At 42.4% G+C, this 27,238-nt stretch overlaps 1 protein-coding gene across 8 annotated transcripts in view; it reads right to left on the bottom strand.

Annotated features, from left to right (window-relative positions):
- Positions 1 to 134: 134 nt before the first annotated feature.
- The window catches only part of ATPAF1 (ATP synthase mitochondrial F1 complex assembly factor 1), a 39,683-nt gene continuing 12,579 nt past the window's right edge, over positions 135 to 27,238 (bottom strand). Inside the window, exons 6-11 of one of the 8 annotated variants that reach the window (XM_073790184.1) lie at positions 26,217 to 26,264; positions 22,346 to 22,441; positions 20,549 to 20,656; positions 14,531 to 14,604; positions 7,564 to 7,628; positions 135 to 6,576 (exon numbers count right to left, since the gene is read on the bottom strand). In XM_073790184.1, coding sequence (XP_073646285.1) covers positions 6,437 to 6,576; positions 7,564 to 7,628; positions 14,531 to 14,604; positions 20,549 to 20,656; positions 22,346 to 22,441; positions 26,217 to 26,264 — 531 coding nt within the window. In that variant the 3' untranslated portion in view covers positions 135 to 6,436. Of the gene's footprint in view, positions 6,577 to 6,634; positions 7,629 to 8,149; positions 9,511 to 12,375; positions 13,503 to 13,533; positions 14,605 to 20,548; positions 20,657 to 22,345; positions 22,442 to 26,216; positions 26,265 to 27,238 lie in introns of those variants that run through there. The other 7 variants (XM_019937854.3, XM_033867154.2, XM_073790193.1 and 4 more) reach the window with 7 other exon arrangements.

The following is a 27,238-nucleotide window of genomic DNA, read 5'->3' as shown; positions in this document are numbered from 1 at the left end:
CACCTATTAGTTAAAAGTGACCATATGGAATATTACTCAGCAATAAAAACAAATCAACTATTGATATTTGTAACAACTTGAATGGTTTCAAGGGCATTATGCTGAGTGAAAAAATTCAACCTTAAAAGGTAATATACTATATGATTTCATTTATATAAATCCTCAAAATAACAAAATGATAGTGATGGAGAGCAGATCAGTGGTTGCCAGAAGTTAGAGTTGGCAAGGTGCATGCAACTCTAAAGACATAGCACATAAACCATAATGGGAAAGACTATGAAAAAGAACATATATACATATATATATGTGTATATATATATGTGGATCACCTTGCTGTACAGTAGAAATTAACACAACATTGTAAATCAACTATACTTCAATAAAATAAATTTTAAAAAAAAGATCGCACAGAGGACTTTGTGGGTGACAGTTCTGTATCCTGACAGTTCTGTATCCTGACAAACCTATGCATGTGATAAAATTTCATAGACTTACATACAAAAGGAGAAAAATGAAAAATGAGTACATACAAAAACTGGTAAAATCCAAATAAAGTCTGTAGTTTTAATAGTATTGTACTGGGCTTCCCTGGTGGCGCAGTGGTTGAGAATCCACCTGCTAATGCAGGGGACATGGGTTCGAGCCCTGGTCCGAGAGGATCCCACATGCCGCGGAGCAACTGGGCCCGTGAGCCACAACTACTGAGCCTGTGCGTCTTGAGCCTGTGCTCCGCAACAAGAGAGGCCGCGACAGTGAGAGGCCCGCGCACTGCGATGAAGAGTGGCCCCCCCTCGCCGCAACTAGAGAAAGCCCTCGCACAGAAACGAAGACCCAACACAGCCAAAAATAAAGAAAGAAATAAAGAAAGAAGTAAAAGAGTGCCTCGTGAATAAGGCAAGTCAGAGAAGCCTAAGGAAATTGAGCAGAGGTCACTCACTAGTGAGGCGAAATTCAAAAAAAAAAATAGTATTGTACTGATGCCAATTTCCTGGTTTTGATAATTCTACTATGGTTATGTAAGGCTATCATTGGAGGAGGCTGGGTAAAGGGTACACAGGAATTCTGTATCATTTTTGCAACTTTTATGTGAGTCTAAAATTGTTAAAAAATGAATTTTAAAAAACTGACTTAAAAGACTATCCAGTTGCAAGGTATGGATCTTATTTGGATCCTGATTTGAACAAACCAACTGTAAAAAGAAAAGTTATAGGACTAACAGATACACACTACTATATGTGAAATAGATAAACAGCAGGGACCTACTGTATAGCACAGGGAACTATATTCAATATCTTCTAATAACCTCTAATGGAAAAGAAACTGAAAAAAATACATATATATATATATATATATATATATCTCAATCATTTTGCTGTACATCAGAAACTAGCACAGCATGGTAAATCAACTATACTTAAATTTTTTTAAAAACCACCAAAAATTAGGAACACTATTAATAAAATTCATCATTTATAGATCTAGGGTGAAAACCAAATTATCTCCATATGTACTGGAAAAACATTTGACAAAATCAACACTTGATTTTTTTTTTTTTTTTTTTTTTTTTTGCGGCACGCGGGCCTCTCCCTGTTGTGGCCTCTCCTGTTACGGAGCACAGGCTCCGGACGCGCAGGCTCAGTGGCCATGGCTCACGGGCCCAGCCTCTCCGCGGCATGTGGGATCTTCCCGGTCCTGGGCACGAACCCGTGTCTCCTGCATCGGCAGGCGGACTCTCAACCACTGTGCCACCAGGGAAGCCCAACACTTGATTTTTAAAAGTAACTCTATAAGATAGAAATCAAGGGCATTTTTCCTAATGTGATAAAATATATGTTTTTCAGAGCCAAATGGAGTAGTTATGGTACTAATATTTATTTTTTTAAGAACTGCTAATTGTTAAGCGGTAATTCAAGAATCATTTCTACTAAAGTCACAAACAAGATGAGGATGCCCACGTCTATTATTTAACATTATATTGGAGGTAATAGCCAATGCAATTAGGTAAGAGAAAGACATCAGAAGTGTAAAAATGGAAAAGAAGGAAAATGCTATTATTTGCAGACAGTACGGTTGTCTCCCTAGAAAACACAGGAAGTCAACTAAAAATTTACTATAAACAATAAGAGAACTCAGTAAGGTAGCAGAGTACAAAAATATACATAAATAAATAGATTTCATATATTCAAACTACAGCTAGCTAGAAAATATAATGGAAAAAGAAAGTCCCACTTACAATGGCAACAAAAAATGATAAAATAACTAATAATAAATCTAACAAGAGATGCAAACCTATATGAAAAAACTTTAACACTGATGGATACAAAATAAGCTGAGCAAATGGAAAGATATGCATTCTCAGATAGAAACACTGTCATTATTAAAGATGTTGGGACTTCCCTTGTGGCGCAGTAAAGAGGCCGCCTGCCAATTCAGGGGGCACTGGTTCGAGCCCTGGTCCAGGAAGATCCCACATGCTGCGAGCAACTCAGCCTGTGCACCACAACTATGGAGCCTGCACTCCAGAGCCCAAGCTCCACAACTACTGAAGTCCACGTGCCTAGAGCCCGTGCTCTGCAACAAGAGAAGCCACCGCAATGAGAAACCCGCGCACTGCAAGGAAGAGTAGCTCCCGCTCGCAACTAGAGAAAGCCCGCTCACAGCAACGAAGACCCAACGCGGCCAAAAAAATTAATTAATTAAAAAAAAAGATGTTGATTTTCCCCTAAATTAATGAATAAATTTAATCTGATTTCAATAAAAATTCCTATCATGTTAAAAAAAGTTATGAGACAATTGTGGAAATTTGAATATGACTGCACTTTTGATAGTATTAAGGAATTATTGTTATTTATTTTAGGAATTTTTAAAAAGTACTTGTCTTTTAGAAATATAAATGGAAGTATATATGGATGAAACAATATGATATCCAGGATTTGGAGGAAAAGTGGGTGGGGATATAAATGAAACCAGATTGTCATGTGTTGAAATTTTTAAATGTTGGATCATAGGGACCTGGTTTCATGCTATTATTGGCTCAATGTTTGAACATTTCAACAATAAAGTGTTTAAAAAAGGAACTACACTAAGGGCAGATTTCTGGGCCTCTTCTCATAAAGATTTTGTTTCAGTGTCTCTGGGGTGAGCCCATGAATCTGCCATTTAGCAAGCTCCCCAGTGGTGTTTATATAGAAGACTAAGGTTTGAGAACCTCTATTATGGACTGAATGCTTGTGTCCCCCCAGTTTCATATGTTGAAACCTAACCCCCACTGTGATGGTATTTGGAGATGAAGCCTTTGGGAGGTGATCAGGCTATGAGGGTAGGGCCCTCAGGAATGGGATTAGTGCCCATATAAAAGAGACTGGGAATCCCCTTCCCCCTTCCACCATGTGAGGACACAGTGAGATGACAGCTGTTTATGAACCAGGAAGGAGGTCCTCACCAGACACTGAATCTGTGGATGCCTTCATCTTGGACTCCTCAGCCTCCAGAACTATGAAAAATACATTTCTGTTGTTTATAAGCCACCACATCTATGGTATTCTGTTATAGCAGCCTGATGGACTAAGATAACCTCTTCCCGTTCCCCATATACTATTGGTACTTGTGGGGTGGGGTAAAAATGGGAGACTTCCAAGAGGGCTAGGGTGATGTCTTCTAATAATAAAAGTGGTAAATTAGTATAGTTTTAACATCTTACAGAGGCAGCATGGTGGGGTGGAAACAGTATATCTATTTCATTCATTTGTTCATTCATTCATTTATTCCCTAAGTATTTACTGAGGGCTCATTAGATGGCAGGCACTGTTCTGGGGCCAGGTGCAGATATTGCCCTTGCTTTGTAGGTGATGACAAAGCCTCAGTCTTCTGAGGAACTTCCACTAGGCCCAGGTGTCCCACTTCATAGCTCATAAGACTGAGGCTGCAGAAGATGCTAAGTAAGCAGCAGGTCAGAGAGGGGGTGGTTCTTAAAGGGGAAGGGTCCTTGGCTATCACTCAGTCTAATCTCAACAGAGTACATGAGAAAACTGAGGAGCAGGGAGCAAAAGGGATCAGCCCACAGATAAATACTGATGATGACAGACATTCTCTGAACCGTCTCTACACATGTGCTGGAGATGCATTTTGTCTTTTCTTCCTCTCATCAACCCTGGGAAGGAGGGAGATTTGTCTTTCTGTAGCTGTTAAGTTGTCCTTCCCTCCAGAGGGAGGGATGGAGGGGCATGAAAGAGAGAAAGACAATCCCCTTAAGGGGGAAGAACGCCTTGGACATGTTAGGATGACACCCCAAACTCTGCCCTGCAGTTCTCTTTGGGAGAACCCCTAGGTGCCTTTGTGGCTTCATTTCCTGGAAATGGGAAAACTGTGTCCCCCACATCCAGGAAGCAGCAATTCAGGCAGTGGGCGGGAACTACTTCTTGGTGGAGACCCACACTGCACTCCGTGGAGTCTGGATTCCATGGCAAGTACAGCCTGTGACTTCCTGAAGTTGTTATTCAGCTGGTCATGGGCTGCATTTGGGCCTTTTTCAAGAAGCATCTGTAGGAGCACAGCATTGCCCAAGGCTAAGAGAACTAAGGGCGTGTGCTTTTCTCTTCCAGGAAGTCTTCCTGCCTTATGCCAGCTGCCTGGAACCAACCCTCCTCAGGGGGGAGCCCTTGGCACAGAAAGTTCTTAGTGCTTTGCAGAAATGCTCCTTGCTTAAGCCCATGAGATTATTGTCTTCCCTTTGGATTGTAAACCCTTAAAAGTGGGTTCTTATTTCTTTTACCTTCTCCCCTGGAACACTGTAGCAATAACTAACTGTTGTATGGGATTTTCTGGTTCACAAAGTGCTTTCATCACTCCAGACGTTTTTGAGTCCTGCAACAACCATGGGAGGTGAGTATTGGCAGCAAAAGGTGAAATGACTTGGCCAAGGGGTACAGCCTGAAAGTGGCAGAGCTGGGACTCAAACCCACGCCTCCCAACTCCATTCATGGTCCACCCCCTTGCCCAACATTGCCTGAGCGCTTAGCAGATGTAGTCACATGACCCACCCTGTAGGTTAGGGAAAGGAGAACAAATTTGAAAGGGGGTAGGCACTTTTCTAAAAGTGTTCTGGGAAAGTAGATGAATGCAGACATGTGTACCTGGATCCATGTTAATGCAATTAACAGCATTAAGATCATCAACCATCCTCAGTAACCTTGACACCACCTTAGATTTCTTGCTTACTCTTTGATACCCTGGCGAAATCTGCTGGGACAGGTCATACTCCATACAGATAGCACCCAAGAAAGTACGTCACTTAGTGTAAGCCGAGGGTAGAAAAGGAGAAGGAGATAGGGAGGAGACCAAGTACAGAGAGAAGGGGTTCAGGAGACAGAAGGCTACTGGAGGGTCACTTGGCTTCTAGGGTGGAGGGTCGCCTGCCTCTGGGAATGAGGCACGTGGTAGATCACCTCTGAGATACCCAGAGCTTCCCTGACCGTGAGAGCAATTCCTTCTCCACCGGGACACCCAGAGGACACAGTGCAGGCTGCTGTCTCTGAGAAAAAGTGAGAAGGGCGAGAAAGTTCCAGCCAATCAATCCCAGCTCCAGTGGGGTGTGAGTCTCCCAGCTGAGCTTTGTAGCTGAGTTTCCATCCATTCTCCATCATTGCTGCCTGCCCAGCTCTCCGTACATCATCCGCCTCTGCTCCCTCACCACAGGCGAGAGCAAATGCACATACGATGGATGGAGAGCTTCAGCCTACACAGGCAACACACAATTCTCCATGCAGCTACAGGGGTCAGGCACAATAACCCAGTACAACAGATAATCCAGCATTGGGCTCCAGGGGTCATGGGCCTGGGGAATTCTCAGCTCTCACAACTGAACGAGGAAGCTATCTGGACTCCAAGGGTCAGAAGGCCTCTGCTTTCCTCTGTCGTCCCTCAAGGTCCTCACCCAAGACATGCTAGGAACAGCTAGCGTCTCCCCAGAAATTGTCCCTAGAAGCAGACAATAATCAAATCCTTATTTTTCAGATATCTTCCACTTGTGTTGCCTGGGACGAAAGTGCAGAGAAAATTTGCGACAAAAGGATAGAAGGAATGTTGCTACCAATACCCTGTGTGATGTAGGGGAGGTCATTTCACCTGGTTTGGGGTCTTTTTCCTCAGCTATAAAATCACTAATTTTTGCAGGGGTTCCCAAACCAGGCTGAGCCTCAGAATTACCTAGAGATTTAAAAAAAAATTGTTTTCCAGACCAAAAGAATCCATATTTCAGTGGTGGGGCCCAAGAATCAACATCTTTGGCAAGTTCTTCAGGTGTTTCTGATGCCCAACCAGGTGGGTAAATTACAGGCTTTGGTCTCTTTAAGCTGTAAACTGTTATGTGCAGTGAGTCGACAAGGAATTAAGTAAGTAGCAGTCTGTAATCAGGAGTAACTTGGTCTGATAAGCCAAATTATCTGGCAGGCCCTGCACCTTGGCCTGGAACTTCAAGTGCCACCTGGCTCCTGACCCAGATGTCAGCTCCCGGGCTCTGAGTCCTGCATCCACGCCTCCCTTTCTTTGTCCAGGTATGGGCACTGGGTCCAGCCAGCTGGTGGTTAAGGAGAGAGAAATAGTGGTCACTCCAACCTGTATGCTCTGGTCTGGGCTTAACCCAGCCTTCCCCTCCTTGCTCCCGCCCGCCAGCTTGTGAATCCAGCCTTGAGATTCCCCAATTCCTAATGTCATGCTCTCTGGCATGATTACTATTGCTCAAGCCTCTTTAAATTCTTGGAAGAGAATTTCTGAAAATGGCAAATACAGTGCAGGAAAAATAGCACAACAGAAACTTGTGTTCTAGAAGTAGAAGATCTATGTTCCAGAAGCAGAAGTTCCCACCTCGTCTATATAGGAGACGTGTGCCTTGAAAAGGTAAAGAACTTAATCTAACAGCTACTACTCTGTACTTGTATTATGTGTGAAGTATAGAGCTAAGTACTCTACATGTATCATTTAATTATTTTCTTAACTTTTGAGATAGGAACATTAATTTTTAAATTTACAGGTGAGAATACAAAGGCTCAGAGAAGACTTCCCTGGTGGCGCAGTGCTTAAGAATCCGCCTGCCAATGCAGGGGACACGGGTTTGAGCCCTGGTCCGGGAAGATCCCACATGCCTCAGAGCAACTAAGCCCGTGCGCCACAACTACTGAGCCTGCACTCTAGAGCCCGTGTGCCACAACTACTGAAGCCCATGCGCCTAGAGCCCATGCTCTGCAACAAGAGAAGCCACCGCAATGAGAAGCCCCTGCATTGCAACAAAGAGTAGTCCCTGCTCTCCACAACTAGAGAAAGCCCGCACGCAGCAATGAAGACCAAACACAGCCAATAAATTAATTAATTAATTTTTTAAAAAAAGGCTCAGAGAGATTGAGTAATTTGTCCAAAGGCAGAGCTGAGATTCTAATTTAGTCCTTACTCTTAACATCTACGATGCTGTCTCCCCAGTGTCCTCATTTGTAAGATGGGAGTAATGTTATCCTCATAGTATTGTTGAAAAACATCAAATGGAAGAAACTTAGGTAGTGGAAGCAAATATCTCAGTCTGTTGGAAATCATACACCAAGTGAGACTCAGGAAAACACCTCTGTGCTTCCTCTTCTCCCCTGCGAAATCAGTGTCAAAATATAAGATCTGTCAGCTTCTTCCCACCTGACCAGAGGCAGAGCCAAAATGCGAAAATAAATGTAGACTGAAGAAATAAGAATGCAAGGTGAGGATTCATGCCAAATCATGAGTGTCGGAACAATAACAACAAAAGTGATCTGGGGGGCTTCCCTGGTGGCGCAGTGGTTGAGAGTCTGCCTGCCGGTGCAGGGGACACGGGTTCGTGCCCCGGTCCGGGGAGATCCCACATGCCACGGAGCGGCTGGGCCCGTGAGCCACGGCCCCTGAGCCTGCGCATCCGGAGCCTGTGCTCCGCAACGGGAGAGGCCACAACAGTGAGAGGCCCGTGTACCGCCAAAAAAAAAAAAAAAAAAAAAAATAGTGATCTGGGGATCACAATGGACCAAAAGTCAAACATGACCCAGTAGTGATGCTTCAAACCAAGGCAAGGATTTTTGTGTGTGTGTGGGGGGGGAGGGGGTGGAGTAAGTGAAACACTTGAGGGGACACCTCTGATTACCTCTGATTACTGCCATGGCAGGTGTAGAAGAGCACCAAGGAAAAGCGAGTATCACATCTGTAGGGAGGGACATGGGTTCCCGGCAACAGGCAAGGTTCAAGTCAAGATGTGATGGGAATGCTGGGCTGAAACCAGTCAGATGAAATGATATAGGGATAAGTGTAGAGACCCAAAAGTCAAGAGTTCCAGGTAGGAAAAGCCATGTTTGACAGCAGATCCTGGGAAGACAGCTGAGGGTGGAAGTGGGGACGAGGTTGAGGGGAGGGCACGGTGGAGAGGTGACTTCAGAGTGGGCCAGGCCAACTTCCAAAGGACTTCCAGCCTAAATCCACTCTGGTCACCCCACAGGATTATCTCTGGCTTAACTCCAGGCCCCAATGGTGAAGCAGACTCTGGTGAGTCTGTCCAGAAGCATGGGCTGGGGTTTTGGGTCATATAAGGAAAGACAGAAGGTTGCTCCATTTGCTGAAAAGACTCCAAGGCAACTTGAGAGCTATCTTCACACATCAGCAGGAGATGCTGTGGGGTAGAAAAGCCAACAGACTTTTCTGGGAGGCTCCAGTTATGTGGGGCAGAACAAAGCCCAGTGAGGGGAGGGAGAGATGGTTAGATTTCAGTGCATGGTGGGGACAAACTCGCAATCACTCAGAGCTGTCTCTGCAGGGCCCAGGTCAGCCAGCAGGGTAGAGAGCTTGCAGTCCCTGGAAGTTTTCGAACAGTTGCCCAATGGCTTGGAGATGCTGTAGGCAGGGCTGCTGTGGTGGGTGGGAGGTTAAACTTGACAAGGTTTTCTTCGGTCTTTCTTGGAAACGGTTTCTTCAAATGACAGCTTATGGGAAGCCCAGTACAAAAACAAAAACAAAAACAAAAACCTTGCTTCTCTCTGGGTGAGCTGGGGATAAGGACCAGGCTACCAGGATCCCCACCTCGAGGAACTGTTGGGATGTTCTTGAAGTACAGTTGAGAACTAGTTACTAGATAGCGTATGAGATCTTTTTAATGCTAAGCCCTGGTAAGCCAAGACAGGAGCTTGAACGTGCCAGGCTGGTAAAAATAATTGTTTTGCTCCCCAAGTTTGTTCGCTGTCTCAGTTCCTTTTGCTTACAAACCCTGGACCAGCTGCCTCCTCTGATGGCTCCTCGGCTTTGTTTTCACATGCAGCCTCTGCAGTAAGAACAAGCGAAATGGCCACTGCCTGGGGCTGGCCTGGGGCATAATCGCGATGGGTTTGCCAAGGCTGGGTCTCATTGTACGAGGGATGTTTGCGGACACAGGTGGTCTGAGCTGAGCAGTCATCCAAGAGGAATTTATTCAACAGTCACTGGTATCTTCTCTCTCTGTGCTGGGCTTCATGCTGGACCCTGGGAATACAATGTCCAGTAAGATATGATCTGTGTCTCTGAGGAGTGTCCAGTCTCTGGGAGAGACAGCCTTGTAAAGGCAGAGCACAAAATGCTGGGGACGCTCAGGGGAGTACACACCAGGTGGGGACAGCGTAGAGGGGGTTAAGTGCCAGGGAAGGCTCTGGGAGAGATGTTTCAGTGGAGCTTTGAAAGACAAGTAAGAATTAACTTGATGAAGGGGGAAAAGCTGGCAAAGTCTATGCTAAGATCAGAGCAGAGGGAAGAACAGCAGAGTGTATTTGGGGAACTGCCGGTCATCCGGACTGGCTGGAGCTAAGGGAGTCAGAGGGGCCTAGCAATAGATGCGCCTGGAGAAGTCACCAGAGACCAGTTCTTAAAGCTCTTGTGAGCTGATCCAAAGGGACTTTGTTCTGAAAGCTCTAGGCAGCTTGGGAGGATTCGTAAGTCGTATGAACTGATTTTTGTTGTGGCTCTTGCAGTTCCTGAGGCCCAGAGGGCTCAGCAGTAGCCCTGTGAATTTGAGGGATGAGCCTGCTCAGTGGGCGTTACCAATGATACCATTAAGTCTGGAGCACGGCCTTCTATTCCTGGCTTGGTTCCTGAAGCAGCGACCTTCAAGTCATCTCTTGCCTTTTCGTGCACCAAGTCCCTCCTTTAGCAGAATAGGGATAAACATGCTGCCACCACCCTGCCACATTAAGAGAATTGCCAAGACCAAAATGTTCCACGTGGTATGAAACAGAGCACAAAAAGGTCCTCCTTTAGGTAGAACATGATGGCTCTTGAAAGAAAGTTTGGATGAATCACAAATGTATAATGAGTGCATTCTGTTCTTAAGTTGTTGGCAGGATAACTGGCACACCTGTTTCTCAGAGCAAGGGCTTGTTCAAGAGACACCCATGACTTCTTAAGGCCTGAGCTGGCTATTGGAACGGGTTTGGGGTGATTGGGAAGCTGCCCTCTTTTCTGAGCTGGAGGTGGGGGAAGGCAGGGGGTGCAAGGAGAGCAGCAGCACATCCCACCAACCAGCAGGTTTCTGCTGATCTCATTGGGTTGTTAGAAGGACTGAGACGATCCGAGTAAAGGGCTCAGCACCATGCCTGGCTCATGGTAAGCCCCCAATAATAGATGTTAGTGGTATTGTTAACGTGTATATATTTTGAGACCAACTCTGAACTCAGAGCGCCTCCTGTCTCTTGGATGGAATATATATTCTTTGAGATTTTAATATCATCTACCCTCTATTCCCTGTTAAGCCATGGGTGCTTCAGGGCAGGTACCATGGTCTAGCAAGACATGCATTCCCCACAGCACCCAGTAGTGTTCTCTAACCCTCCTTGCCCCTCTTCTGAGATGGCACTGGTCAGTTTGCCTTGTAGTGTAGTTAGTATTCATGTCAGTGTCTTGCCTCACTGAACTCTGAGCTCATCAACGCTGGACTGAACATTTAAATCTGTGCCCAGAGACAAGCGTGCTTAGCTTGGCTCTGCTTCAAGGCCTCAGCACTTGCTGATCTCCTTACCTGGTACTTTCCCCAGCTCCAGCATCAGCTGTAACCTCTGCAGAGATGGTGCTCCTGACCATTGAGTTATTGCCTTCACTCCACATTCTATCATATTTTAAAATTTTCAGTATTTGAAATAATCTTGTTGGTTTATTCATTTGTCTTCTCCACAAGAATATAAGCTCCATGAGAACAGGGGCCTTAGTTGTCCCTTCATTGCTGTATTCCCCAGTTTCCTATAATTGTGCTTGGCATATAATAGGTGCTCCATAAATATTAATGAATGCTGAATTGATTCTAAATTAAATGGCTGGGGGAGTGGGCCTTTGTACCTCTTCTCCAAGACTGAACAACAGGTCAGTATTGCAGAGATTGCAAAAAACAGAGCATGTGGCTCCTGCTTCCCAACTGCTTGGGGAAGAAAGAAACAGCAGTATAAACATCATCAGAACAAGACAAGGCAAACTCTTACCAGGCGCTAGATGTGAGGCACAGAATCAGAGGCAAGAGACACAGGTGGTGGCTGGAACACAGCTTGAGTGCAGGGACCATCGTACTCACTCCACTATGTCAGCACCTAACTCAGAGGTTGTAGAGGAAGTGCTCTGTGAGCGACTATTGAATTGCACTGAGCAGACAGCCCACCAAAGAAGTGCAGGAGGTTAGCTGAGATACAGAGAATCTGTGTTTAACTTGCTATCTTCCTACTCAGTTAAGTTTTCGACCTGTGTGTGTCAAGAGAGCCTCTTAATTTCAAACTATTTAAATATAAGCATATACAGAACAAGATAATGTTTTGGCTAAAATCCATGTCATTTATTTATTTAACAAAAACCTGAGTATCTTCTCTGTTCCAGACCATGTCCTTGGTGCTGAGAATGGAGATAAACCCTGGCCCTCAAGGAGCTCACATCTGGGGGAAAGATACGTACATGAGTAAATATAATGTAGCGTATGCCGAGGGGACCCCTACAGGAGGCAAAGAGCAGAGGGACCGGATTCTACGGTTCATGTCCACAGGAACGAGAGACCTGGCTAACGGGTATTTTTTGTGAAGAACAGATAAGGTAGTGGTCCTCAGAGTGTGGCTGGCTAATTATCTACATCAGAATCATCTGGAGCACATATTAAAATGCAGATTCCCAGCACTTCAGCAGGTTGGGCTTTGGGACCTGGGAGTCTGCATTCTAAAGTGCTCTAGGTAATTCCACTGCAAATTAAAGTTTGAGAACCCGTTTGCTTATAAAACTGGAATGAAGAATGATCTGCACATCTGAAATGCTCATTTGTGTTGGCCTTTGGTGAGAGGCAGGGCAAGAAGGGAGGAAGAGGGGAGATGACATTTATTAAGCTCTATATAGTCTCTATATAAGTTAATTTAATTCTCACAATCATTCTGTGAGGTAGATATTATTACTCTCATTTTACAGATAAAGAAACAGAATTAGAGAGCTTAAATAATTTGTTCAACATTTGGAGCTAATGAATCCCAACACTGAACCTAGATTCACTTAACTGTAAAGTCTGTCCACTTTCTGTAACACCATGTTGTACCAGGGGACTGAGTAATGTAACAATTTTCTTTTAGTTCTTTGCCAGATCTTGCTAGGTAAATATAAAGAACAGCCAGATGGTACTCTGATCATGTCCGAAGTAACTGGCCATGGATACATACTTCTCTGGCGAGTGGGGGACTCAGGGCAAAGCTGGGAGGAACAATAAAATGAGCAGCCAGTTCTGGCTTCTTTCCCCATCATTTTCTCACCTTCTGGTGGAGGTGTTATGAAAGGTACTATGGCTAAAGCCTGGGTCCATCTGGAGGGAAAAGGAAACATATCCATGAAAGTAACTCCACCTGATAGCAGAGATTCCTGGGACTCCAAACATCCAGACTCAAGTTTCTCAAAAAAGTTAACTGTCAGGAACAGAGGCCTGAACTTGCATTAGGAAACAGCTCAACCTTAAGAGAAACTGTGAAAGACCAGCAACTTTTCCAGGTTAAACAAACACTATCTCTTTCTACACACAGACTCAGAAGTACAGCAAAATAAACACAGCTCAGAAAATAATGGGAAGTCCAACCCCCCATTTTATAAGCCCAACTTATAAAAAGTCTCCTGTAATAGAGAAAACACACACACAAACTGCAAATCCTGGTTAAATTCCCACTCACTATATTGTGTCATTCGCCAGACCATAGGCAGGAGCAGCGAAGTGGAGCATGTTAGATGAAGAAAAGGAAAGGTGTTATAATAGAGGCAGCTGACAACAATACTGGGGGCGGGACACGCTCCGGGGCCTCGAGTTCAGAAGGCAGGTGTGTAACCGCCACCGGCTTCTACCGCTGAGCTTGGAGCCACAACAGTGGCACTACTAACCAAACCTGAGTTTCCTGGGCTGGAGAGCTTCTTTCTTATTTCTGGCATTTCAAGCAACTGCTGAGTCCAAAGATGAGTTTTGATGAAATCAGCCCACAGTACTGACGCTATGGATAGAACACAGCTTAGATTTCACTATTTAGTGTAACAAAGATTATAAGCCAGACTTTATTTTATTGCTACATTTTCCCCACACCCATTATGGGTACATTTGCTTCCACCTACCTTTTCTATAATACTGGCATGGTTTAGAGTTGTTAAAAAAAAAAAAAAGCCAGTCTGGATTCATCCTCTCTTTACAAAAGTGTTGATTTATTTATACTGCACTTGATTCAGCCCCTCCAAATACACAGCTCCCAACAGGCAGAGTTAGAGAAGCAGGCACCACAAACCATAGTTTAAAAATATGCAGGCAGCAGGCACTGTACCCGTTTAACTATAACTGAAAGCTGCTGATACTTCAAACCAGCTACACTAAAGCCATCTCTGGGGGCATCTAGACGGAGTCTTAATCCTGATGGCAATATCTGGGTGTTCTAGAGTCTAACAGGATACCTGGGTTATGCCTTTGGCCAGCCAAGTGGGAAGAGTACGTAGAGCCCACATCTAACTACAGCAGGTCTTCAAGCTTATTATCCTGTCACAGTTTATAAAGATGAGGAACTAATCATTTGGGAGCTGTGCAGTCAAAATGTCCAGAAAACAAATATACTATTACAGTGTGTAAAATCAAGTCAACCATCTTGTGGATCCTTGGCTGTCTCTGGTCATGACCTCAAACACTTAAAAAGGAAACCTCAAGTATGCTGGGAGATAATGATCAGAACGCTTGGGTACCTTGGTTCCTGACTGTCAAGTAACAGGGCTCACCGCCATGTTACTTCTTGCAATAAGCATACAGGGCAACTCCTTAGAGACTGCTCATTATCGATGCTAAGCTCCTGAGAGGTCAGGGGGTGGGCAGGCTCAGGACTATCCAGGGCTGAGCAAACTCTGTAAACCAGCCTTACAGCTCTAGGTCTTATCCTGGTTCTGAGAACATTTCAGTTCTGCTCCAAGTCCGCTTTGTTCCAATTCAGCGATGACAGACATATATTTGAACTCGTTTGGTCTGAAGTTAAAGGTCTCCACTAACCCGTAGGTCTCTTTTCGATCAGTGGCATAGAAGAGCTGAACTTGGTTGGCAATGCACTGTGCCTCAGCAACATTCTGAAAGGTAAAAAGAACAGTCAGGTCCTTTCCAGCACAGGGCCATGAAGCTCTGTGTCTAAGTCCTATGGCAGTTGGGGGCCCTCATCCAGGAGTCACTGCTTGCAGAAAGCTTCCCTGACATCCCAAGTCTTGGTGAGGTGCCCCTTTTCTGTGTATTCAAATTACCCTACACGTCCCTCTAACATAGTATGCATCATACTGTATTGTATCTGTCCTTTTTTTCCTCTTTTCTTTTTTGTCCGTCTTCCTTTGTGTGAATTTCTCAAAGTATGTGCTTCTTTTACATCCTGTACCCAGTGAAATCTGGTGAATGTTTGCTAATAAATTAATGCATATGTTAAAAATTTCCCTCTTCATTCAGTTCTTTAGTAACTGTTTAGTTTATCTCAAGGGGGAAAAAAATAGCAATAGTTACCCAGCTCCAAGAACCAGTTTGTGAGTTACTACTAAGTTCTTGACTAACCAGACATACTTTGAAATAAAACCTGTTCCTCATACCACCTCAGTCAAAAAAGTAGTGCCAAAGCCAGCTGCAGTTTTACAATTCGTCCATAAAGTCTATGACACAATGTTTTTTTCTTTTTTCTTTTTGACTGTGCTGCGTGGCTTGTGGGATCTTAGTTCCCTGACCAGGGACTGAACCCAGGCCCTCGGCAGTGAAAGTGCGGAGCCCTAACAACTGGACTGCCAGGGGATTCTCTATGACACTCTTTCTTCCCTGTGATGGAGCCTCGTTTCTCTTTCCTTGAGTGTTGGCTATACGTAGTGACTTGCTTCTAACGAATAGACTAAAGTGGAATGATGAAAAATGACTTCTGCTATTCAGTCACAGAAGACATTGCAGGTTCTGTCTTGCTACCTCTCTTGAATCACTTGCTTTGGGGAAAGTCAGTTGCCATATCATGAGGACATTCAAGTAGCCTACGGAAAAGCCAGTGTGGCAAGGAAATGAGGCCTCCTGCCAACAGCCATGCAAGTGGGGTCAGAGGTGGATCGTCAAGCCCAATCAGCCTTCAAATGACTGTTGTCCTTGCCAACATCTTGACAGCAACTTCATGAGAGACTGAGCCAGAGCCACCCAGACATGCTGCTCCTGAACTCCTGACACACAGAAACTGTGAGGCGATAGATATTTGTTGTTTTAAGCCACTAAGTTTTGGAGTAGTAATTTGTTATGCAGTCATTTCTAACTAATCCACCCGCAAAGCCCCAGGGAAAAGAAGGGGCCACCTTCTCTAAAGCTCAGTAGCAGGGAAATGGTGACCAGACCACTCTGTGTAACAGAAGTGGGATCAGGACACAGGCTACACTCTTGAAACCTTACAAGAGAGTTACTTCAAAAACTCTTACTTTTGTTTCCTATACATTCTCTGGTGCCAGCTGATCAGAGGCACTTATTCATGATTACAATGTTCACACAGCCAAAACCCAACCCCAAGCGATAATGGAAAATTCCTACTAAAACTGTCAGAAGTGTGCTATGCGTAGCTACAGTGATGAAAAGAGGTTTATAAATACCACAGCCTGCTTCACCTCCATTCCCTCCTATGGGCCTTGCAGGTCATTTCTCATAAGCAGGCACTGATCTCTGAGACTGGATCTTCAATCAAAAGCCATTTTCCAAAATGCTGGCTATTTCAAATTAATAGAATTTTAGAGCTGGAAGGGGCCTTAGAGATCACCCAGTCCTCATTTAATGGACCAGGAAACCAAAGCAGATGAGGGTCAGGGATAGACCCAAGGTCATATGGCTAACAAGTGGCAGACCAAGGACCAGACCTCTGGACTCCCAGGCTGGTACTCCCTCCACTTCACCCTGATAGTATTTCTGGTGGGGCAAATAATTAAGACTGATCAAGGTCGATAACTCTACTTCATCATTTTTACCTTTCTTATATTCAAACATGCCTCAAGAACAAACCATCTCTAAAGCAAGTGCATAATCTGAGGCAGATACCACCACTCTCTGAGGCCCTAAACTGTAGGGCCTGTGAGTCAACTTTTATTTGAGGCTTAGGATGGTGGAGGTAAGGGTAATTTCAGTTGTGTACATTCTAGAACAGTGCTGCTCAAACTGCAGAGTCCTAGGTGGAGGTGCCTCTGGTCCCTTCACCTCTCTTTCAGCTGCTATATCCTAGGGTTTTACATAATAAGATTCTGTGTGGATAAAGGGCTCTGACCACTAGTTTGAAGACCATTAGAATGGTGGGTAGAGAGTTAAGATATGGAGATATGTGCAAATGTCTCTCATGGAGGATTATGGAAAGCTCCCCTGCACCCCAACCCCTGCCCACTTATTCACCCCCTGCCTTTTATTCTCTCAACATGAAACAGTAGTCTCTTCCCTTTCCAAGACCCAAGAAGATAAACATATTAATTCCCTATGTTGCTCAACAAGGAGGTTTATTAACAAACCTGATTCCTCCCTCTCTTTCAATCTTAATAGCTACAATCAAATTACCAAGTCTTGCCCATTTTATTCCCTATATATTTCTGGAGACATTCTCTCTCCTCCATCCCTACTACCACTGCTCTAGTTTAGGTCTTTACTACTTCTTGCCCAGACTATTGCAACTGCATTTTAAATGATCACACTGACCAGGCTAGAACTAAAAAATATTTAGGAAGCAAATACTTAAGGTTAATGGTCTTAAAATCCAACTCTTTATGGGTCAACCCCCATTCAAAACCCTTTAATGATCTTTTTGTGCCCACAGGATAAAGCTGATCCTTTAAACACAACCCACCAAACCTCCTTTTTTAATATACCAGTGACAGCAAACTGTTTGTAATACCCCAAGTCATTTTATGCCTCCTAGCATTTATGTATTCTATTTCCACCACCTGGAACATTCCCCTCCCCCTCCCCACTTTACCCCGCTAAACTCCCGCTAATCTTTGAGGTTCAGCTCAGGTGTCATCTCTAGGAAGGCTTCTTCCTCCTTCTGGGCCAGGAACGCTCCCCCTGCCCCCTCCCCCAATGCTGTGCATGTCTCTCTCCTAGCACTTACTACGTTCCAATGAAATCATCTGTTGACACACATGTGGACACAAATAAGGCTTTCTAATACTATACTAAATTTTCATCATTAAAGTTAATCAGTTCAGAAGAAACCTCTAGTTTCCAGGTATTTCTATTCATTTGCTTTACTGTATTTGGAAACACTATGCCTAAACTGCAAACTCATGCATGAGTGTGCAGGGGATCATATATTTATATTACATTTCTAGGTTTCCCATCTCTGAATCGTGTATCTCTACACTAAATTCTAACATGTCTAATTCTGTACTACATTAGAAACTCACAGTCAAGTTGACTTATACAAGGCAAAGGTGTGTTGTCTGGTATGATGTTAAATATAAGGCTAGGAAGCAAATTTTAATAATTATGGGTCTGAGACTACTAGGGTGAGGGGGTATAAATGCTAAAACAGAAAGGGTCTCCTCTGACCTCTAGAGTCCACTTCTAATACAGTTAGATATTATGCTTTGCTGAAGATCAGAAAATGCAGTATAATCTCTATGTCACTCACTCCTGTGGTCAAATTTTAAACTTTATCATTATTGATAACTATATCCCCTCCAAATCTCAATTTGAAACATCCGTACTTTGTCTACTATTTCCTATATTTAACACTCACTCCCAAATTAAAAAATCCTTTAACTCAAGTAGGACTCGCAGTTCTGTCTCTAACCTTCCTCATGTTTCCACTTCCCTCTTTATCCAACTTGCACTCCATTGTCAATAATTACAATCATTCCTTTGCATTCACTTTTAAATTCCTGGTCCCTATCTTGCTTCATTACATCACTTGGCTAAACCATAACCCTAGTTAAATCCAACTCTCGGTCCTCCCTCTCTGTGCTTGTACCCGCACACCCATTCTCTCTTCCATTTTCCTAGATCACACGTCAACAAACACTTTCTGGAAAGGGAGACACTGTTAATATTTTAGGCTCTACGGCCCTACAGTCTCTGTTGCAGCTACTCAACTCTGTTGTAGAGGTAAAGCAGCCATAGATAACATGTAAATGATAAACATGGCTGTGTTCCAATAAAATTTTATCTACAGACACTGAAATTTGAATTTCATATACTTTTCACAGGCCATGAAATATTATTCTTTTTTAGTTGTTTGTTTCCTCAACTACTTAAAGATGTAGAACACATTCTCAACTCATGGGCCTGTCCTAGACAACAATTTCACACTTTCTCTTTTCCACCCAAAAGTCCAACACCTATTCTTCCATCCTCACTCTCAGCTGACGATCTTTCTTTTCACTAAGCAATCTGAAGAGAACTTCTTACAAGCTACCACCACCTCTATTCATTTAACTGTATTTGTGTCATTATATCCTGGCTTCTCTCCTGTTGTTACGTTTCTGGCAAAGATCAACCCCTCATTCCCAAGACTCACCCCACTCAAAAACACCACTTCAACAACTCTCCAGCCTCCTTCTTGTCCATTATCAATATTTCCCTCTCTACTGGATCTTTCCATCAGCCTATACATATAATGTTATTTCTCTCATTTAAAACAAAACCAAAAAAACACTCTCATCCCCACTTCTTCCCCTATTCTCTCCTTCCCTTCTCAAAAACATCCCTTGAAAGATGTGTTTATGCTTACTCTTTCTCTTCCCATTCTTTCTTAAATGTACTCCAATCATGCTTCTGTCCTACCACTCCTTTGAAACTGCCCTTATAAAGGTCCCCAATGACTTCCATGTTGTGAAATCTAGTAAATTCTCAGTCCTCATCTCATTTGCCCTACCAGCAAGTGAGATTTGGCTAGTTGAGCACCCTTGTTCCTTGAAACATTTTATCTTAGCTTCCAGGGGCTTCTACCATCTTAGTTTTCCTCCTGTCTCACTGACTCTTCCTTTTTAATCTTCTTTGCTGATGCTTCCTCATCACTCCAGGGCTCAGTTCTTAGACCTCTTCTCTTTTCTACCTTAATTAACTTCCTTGGTGATTTCATTCAGTCTCATGGCTTTAAATAACAACCTGTATGCTGACTACTCTCATTTTTCTCTCTCTAGCTTGGACCTCTCCCCTGAACTCCAAGCTCATGTATCTAACTGCCTACTACTTGGATATCTAACAGGCGTCTCAGATTTAATGTGTTGAAAACTGAGCTCCTGATCTTCCTCCCAAACCTCTTCCGCCTGCAGTCTTGTCTGTCTCAGTTAATGGCAACTCCATTCTTCTGGGTAGGATTTTGGGTGACTTCCAGTTGAGTGTGATGGGTAGAAGGAAGAATGGGAGAAATGGGACTGAACAGTTACAGGAATAACAGACAAGGAAGGAGAGTCTCAATTATGTCCCAGACTTGGGGCTTACTGCTACTATGAGATACTAGCTGAGTAGCATAACTTTTCCCTTTCTTGTATGCAGCTGATTAAGAGACAGAGGAAAAATAAGTGGGTGTTGTAATAAAGAACCTCAGGAGGAAGAGGCACTAACATGCCCACTATCTTGAGGACATCTTGAACTTAAACCCTGCCAGATAAATGAGACTGAAATGAGCAAGGACTAGACGAACAGGCTGAACAGTAATCATAAAACTGCTCCTGGCCCTGGATATGTAAAGAACAAACACAACAGACATCATTACCTACGGGCATATGGTCAATGCTCTATCCCAGCAAATGGGAAAAGGAGGAAGGAAATTCACTATGTATGATGAATGCTGTACATGTGAACAGTGTGGAGGAAGATAAAAGATTAAGAACTATTCTAGACTTTGAACTCTTCCCTACATTTAAGAAGCCAATTTACTTGTCCATAGTCTCTTGCCTGAAACCCCTAGGGCCAGATGTGTCTTGGAGGCAGAATTACTGGATTTTAGAAAGGTAACAAGTGCAGATACCATATAACTGTATCTGAATACCTTCAGGGTCACCAGGTAAATCCAAAAAGGTAAAAGTTGATTCTTACCAGGAACGTGGAATCCATTTCTGCTGTCATCAGCACTATGCCCTTTTCTTCCTTAAGTTCAGGGTAGTGATACAAAATCAGCTGGCTGGCTGCAGCTTCCCCTCGGGTCTGTAAGGAGGAACACTTAATCAAGGCTCAGGAAGGTGCCACCACAACAAAACTGCGACTTCACAGCAACAGAGAGTCTGGAGGGAATTCTGGCTCTTAACAGCCCCTTGGGTGGCTGGTGAGTCGGAGGACTGGCACGTGGCGGTGGCCAGGTCTGCCAAGGCACATCGAAACTGACAGCTTGCACAGTGTTATTTGTGTCTTCAATTGAAAAAGGTTTGGCTTTTCTCCCGGAAAATGTTTACAGTAGGCAGTGAATCCTTCCTCACGGCCATATATTTAAAAACAAAACGGCACAAGCAGCTACCAGATCAAGTCCTAAATAAAGCAATATGCCTGTGTAATTGCCGCCTTTATGGACTAGTGCATTTCACAGTTGAAATCTACTCCCCTTGGCTGGCTCTGAGGACTGAGCTCTTTTAAGCTGTAGCAAACAGCTGGAGAGTTTGCACATGGGCCAGATTTGTAATGTGCAGTTTTAAAATATAATCTGGGTGGGAGGAAGGGGGGAAAGAAGAATGGGAACATCATAATTTCATGAAGAAGGGACAGGGCAGTGGTGACTAGACCTCACTCCAGACTAGGAAGAGAGGCTAGGTTCAAAGCCTAAGCCCTCACATAGTATAGAAGGAAACAACTATACATTCAACAGATCTCTGGGTTTCATCTTTAAAATTTCAGCAGAACTCCTTTTAATTATCAATACCTAATTATTGCTAGGGTACTCTTAATAATAGTTCAGCCTCAGTTCTCTCGAACGTACTTCAAATACACATCATTTTGGTCATAATTATGTTTCTGGATCTTTTTCCTATACTTGTATATGAGCTTCACGAAGGCAGTCCGAGCGTAGTTTCCAACACAACAGCATAATGGTTAAGTTCATAGACTTTGGAGTCCATAACCTGGAGTCAAGCAACCCCAGCTCTACCACTTACCAGCACTGTGAACTACCTTCTCTGAGCCCACTATTTTTTTTTTTCTTTTCTTTCTACTTTTTTTTTTTAAAAAAAACAAACACAATATAATTTTTGGATACAATCACAAGGGCTACAGTCATGAGCAAATTCTCATTCTGTTTTGTGCTCCCTTTACCCCAACTTCAAAGCGATTATAATACATTCTTGTTTTTGCCAGATTCAGCCTCCAAATATAGAATGTCAATCCTAGTGATGATCTTATTTAAAATACTTTTATTTTAAAAGCTTCAAATGCTTTGGATCAAACTTCTTAATCTAATACTTGGGAGTAAAACAAAGAAAAAGGAAGGAGGGAAGCAGACAAAACGACATCTGTGAAATGAAAACTATGCATCTAGCACCTCAGAAAGTGCTGACCTGGTCAATAAAACACATGTAAGACAAAGCGCCTACCTTAAGGTTATGAAGATAACCATCACCACTCACCCATGTTTGGTAAGTGAGGTACGTGCAGTAAATGTTATAGATGTATGGGGAAGAGAGCAGAGAGCCAGCAATAGTCAGAGAACGTGTTTTGGGATCTTTTCAATTTCTAGGTAGTGAGCGGGGCCTAAAAAGCTAGCCCAACAAAGTATGACAATTCATCAGTGCTACGGCAAATCCTGCTGGTAGTTAGTACATATTATGTGTCCTCAAGCCTCAGCAAGGGCTCATAATAACACAGAGGGGTAGGCCTCCTTCATCTAGGGGCTGAGCACAGGCCACCTACCTGAATATTTATAAGTGCAGTGAAATGGAGTTCAGTACCTGTCCACTGCCCGACAAAGAACTCATAACCTTCCCTTCTTGGCAGTGCACAAAGAAACTGTGGGAAACAAATACATGAGGAGACAGATGAATAAATAAAATCATTTGCTCTATGTCCAACCACCTGTGTCATTCACTCCATTTCTTCAAAGTTTGGGTTTTAAAACTTTTTTTAAATTATGAAATTCATATGTATGTGATAATGTAACAAACACTCATGCACTTCCCAACCCACCTAAGAAAGAAGGCATTAGCGATCCAATTGAAGCTCTCTCTGTAAACCCATTCTAATTCCATTCCAGTATAACAGGTAAACTGCATTTGGTGTCTGTCATTCCCTTTCAGGTTTTTATACTTTTAATGTATAGGTATACATCCATAAACAAGAAATAGTACTGTTTGCATGTTTAAAAACTTAAATCGTATCAAACTATATGTATACTTTTTTTTAACATCTTTATTGGAGCATAATTGCTTTACAATGGTTATATGTATACTTTTGCAACTCGCTTTTTTTTACTTCACATCATACTTCTGAGATTTACTCATGTTGATAAGTATAACTTCTAATTCATTATTTTCACTGTTATATGGAATTTGACTACAGAAATTTACCACAATTTTATCTATCCTTCTTTTGATGAACTTTTGGGTCTTTTTCAATTTCTAAACTTTCTAATGCTGCTGCATTAATTTTTGTCACAATTATTGTAATCACTTCATATTCTACTATCTGAGGCTGATACTGAAGCATGTCTCTAAACACCAAGAAATAATTAGTTTTATGCTCAAGATGAATTGGGGAGGAGTGGTGAAGAGAATGGTGCCAGAACAAAACAAAGTATAATCAGTCCAATATGCATTAGTCATGGAATTGTCTCCTTACTGCTAACCACCAAGGCTCTGTTTTATTATTATTACATGAGATAACCTCAGTGCCTAATGGGTAAACATTTTTTTTAAAGCTTTATTAAGGTATACTTGAACTATAAGTTGCATATATTTAAAGCGTACAATTAGAATCGTTGTGACATATGTATACAGTGAAACCATTACCACAACCAAAGCAATGAACATATCTATCATCTCTAAAAATTCCTTTGTAATTCATATCTCCCTCTCTCCCACTGCTCTTAAGCAGCTACTGACTTGGTTTCTGTCACTACTGGTCAGTCTTCATTTTCTAGAATTTCATATAAATGAAACCACAGAATCTATACTTCTTTTTGGTCTGGCTTCTTTCACTCAGCACAATTGTTTTGTGATCTATCCATGTTGGTGCATATATCAATAGTTCATTCCCTCTTATTGCTGAATCTTACTCCATTATATATGTATTGTATATGATGTATATGTACACACACACACAATTTCTTTATTCTTTCACCTGTGATAGAGTTGGGTATCTTCAGTATTTGGTTATTACAAATAAAGTTGCTATGAACACTTGTATACACGTCATTGAACGGACATATGCTTTCAGTTTCCTTGGGAAAATATCTAGGAGTAGAATGGCTGGGTCTTATGGCAGGTATATGCTTAACTTTTAAAGAAACTGCCAGACTCTTTTCTAAAGTGGTTGTACCATTTTACATTATTACCAGCAATATATTAGAGTTCCAGCTGTCCCATATCCTCACCAACACTTGGGATGGTCAATCTTTTTAATTTTAGTCATCTTAGTGGTATCTCACTGTGGTTTTAATTTGCATTCCCATTATGACAAATGATGTTGAACATCTTATAACTTCCATTGCACTTCATTGGTGAATTGTCTGACTCTTTTGCTCATTTTTAAATTGGGTTGCTTGTCCTCTTATAAAGTTGTAAGAGTTTTTAGTATATTCTATATACAAGTCACTTGTCAATATATGTTTGCAACTATTTTCTCCCAGTCCGTGGCTTACCTTTTCATTTTCACAACAATGTCTTTTGAAAAGTAGAAATTAAAAAATTTTTTTATTGTGGTAAAATAGACATAACAGTTACCATTTTAACCATTTAAAGTGCACAATTCAGTGGCATTAAGTACATTCACAATGCTGTGAAACCTTCACCACCATCCATCTCCAGAACTTTTTCCATCTTCCCAAACTGAAACTCCATACCCGTTAAACAGTAACTCCCCGCCCTGCTTTCCGCTCATCCCCTGGCAACCACTGTCCTTCTTTCTGTATGTGAATCTATTCTAGGTACCTCATATAAGTGGAATCGTACAGTATTTGTCCTTTTGTGACTGGCTTATTTCACTTAGCGTAATGTCTTTAAGGTTCATGAATGTTGCAGCATGTGTCAGAATTTCCTTCCTTTATAAGGCTGAGTAATGTTCTACTGCATGTATGTATCACATTTTATTTAACCATTCATCTATCAGTGGACACTTGTGTTGCTTCTACCCTTTGGCTACTGTGACTAATGCTGTTATGAACATGGGTATACAAAGAGAAAATTTTAATTTTGATGAAATCTCATTTATTGATTTTTTCTTTTATGGTTTTGTGCTTTTTGTGAGGTATTGATACTTAAATCTCTGCCAAGCCCAGGTCACTAAGATTCAATCTAAGATTTTTTTTTCTAGATCATTTTTTTTTTTTGGCGGTACGTGGGCCTCTCACTGTTGTGGCCTCTCCTGTTGCGGAGCACAGGCTCCGGACGCGCAGGCTCAGCGGCCATGGCTCACGGGCCCAGCCTCTTCGCGGCATGTGGGATCTTCCCGGACCGGGGCATGAACCCGTGTCCCCTACATCGGCAGGCGGACTCTCAACCACTGAGCCACCAGGGAAGCCCTTTTTCTAGATCTTGAGTTAATTTTTGGATACTGTGTGAGGTAAGAGTAGAGGTTCATTTTTTTGCGTATGGATACTCAAATTGTTTTGCACAATTTGTTGGACATGTGTTGAAAAGATTATCCTTTCTCTATTTAATTACCTTGGCACCTTTGCTGAAAAACAACTGACCATGCATACGCTGGTTTACTTCTGAATTCTCTATTTTGTTCCACTGATCTATTTGTCTGTCTTTATGCTGCTACCACACTGTCTTCACTACTGTAGATTTATGAAAACATAGTCTTGAAATCAGGTAATGTAAGTTCTCTAAATTTGTTCTTCTTTTTCAAAATTGTTTTATTATTCTAGGTCCTTTGGATATCCAAATAAGTTTTTAAAATTGGCTTGTCAATTAAAAAAAAAGAAAAAAAAGGCCTATTAGGATTTTGATTGGTATTATATTTTATCTAGAGATCACTTTGGAGAGAAATGACAACAATATTGAGTCATCCAACACAGTATATCTCTCCATTTACTTAGATGTTTTTTATTTTCTCTCAGCAATGTTTAGAAGCATTTTTTGAGAATCTTAGAAATTAGTATAGACACCAAGTCAGCTGATCCATCTCACCTATTCCCTTTCTCTTAGGTCTTCTGGCAGCTCAATACCCCAGCAACAATTTCTTAATTCCTTTTAGGTATATATAATCAAAATAGCATGGCCAAAGCTGAAAAGAAACTGCCAATAAAAGAGAAACTTAAAGGAGGCTGAAAAGATTAAGGTCTCAGGTATTGCTTCCAACATTCACTTCTATTAATAAATAAAGATCCACATCAGAAAGGGCTGAGACGTTTCAGAGAGCTAAACAGCCACAGGCTCATTGGGCCAAACCCACATGATTACATAAGGCTAAAAATCTTACTTATCAGTACAATCAGTATGTGAGCATCTTTGTTAAATAACTACAACATGTGAGATGGTATGGAGCATGAAGAGATTGGTTAGGAAACATCCTTGTCTGGCAGCACTGATAAGCAATCCTCATATGGTCACTGGACACTTACTGTTGGACAGGACTGAGCTCGGTTCCAGATCAAATCAAACTTCTCTTTCTGTAGGTTAGAAAAGAATAAAATTCAAAAACAAGAAAACATAAAAGGCCACAATCACATTTAAATTCACCAAGACTGAACTCTAGAACTAAAATACAACTAAAACAACCCCAAGTTCCATCATCTACAAATCCCTACAACAAAGAGGAAAAAGTAGAGGTACGCTTTCCTGTTCAATATCGGAATTCTGTGTGAAGAGTGGATACTGCAAATGCTCTAACTCTTTAGGGGACTCTGCCCAGTGTCAGAGACAACAGGTCACTGAGTCTGTCCAGGGAGAGCTAAGAAGGCCTGTTCAAACAATGAGTCAGCATTGGAGACCTAAAATATCACGAAAAGTGCCAAGCCTTCTGAATGTTGCACTCATGAAAGGAAAGGGTATATATGTAAAAGATCTTTTTATTTTCTTAAAAGAAAATAAAAGATAGCAATACTCTCACAACAACCAAAAGGCCTGGCTTTATTTTTCCATCTGTAAGTTTTCCTCCTTAAACGTACACGTGTAAGCTCAGTATATATTTGGGTGCTTGATATAAACTTAACCTAAAGCTACTTCCTCTTCAGAGAAGAACAATTAAAGAACTAGCTGATAACCCAGTACATTAAATGCTTTCTTCTGGTAGAAGGCAGCAGGACATAAACCAGAAGAAGTCGGCAGCCTTCCTTCCCAGTCACAGATCTTAATGGTCAAGCGGTGGCCCGTTACTATCTCCAAGAAAGCAATTTTGAGAAAGGAAAAAGAAAAAAGCCACTTGCTAAGGGGAAATGCCAGAAAAAGACTAGGAGGAAGCTCCAAGTCAGCTCAGGTACAGGTCACTCACAGACAGGAAGGGAAGAAAGCTAGGCCAGAGGCCTTGTCCTAAATTCCAACAGCTTGGCTGGAAAACACCAAAAAGAAATAAAAGACACTTGGAAATTGCTCAGCAACATAAACTTACACCATGCTCCCTTGTCAGAGACTTGACTCAAAGAGA

Source organism: Tursiops truncatus, chromosome 1 (assembly GCF_011762595.2).
Source record: "Tursiops truncatus isolate mTurTru1 chromosome 1, mTurTru1.mat.Y, whole genome shotgun sequence".
NCBI classification, from domain to species: domain Eukaryota; kingdom Metazoa; phylum Chordata; class Mammalia; order Artiodactyla; family Delphinidae; genus Tursiops; species Tursiops truncatus.
Note: the sequence above shows the minus strand (reverse complement) of the source record. Positions and strands in the feature narration are given on the sequence as shown.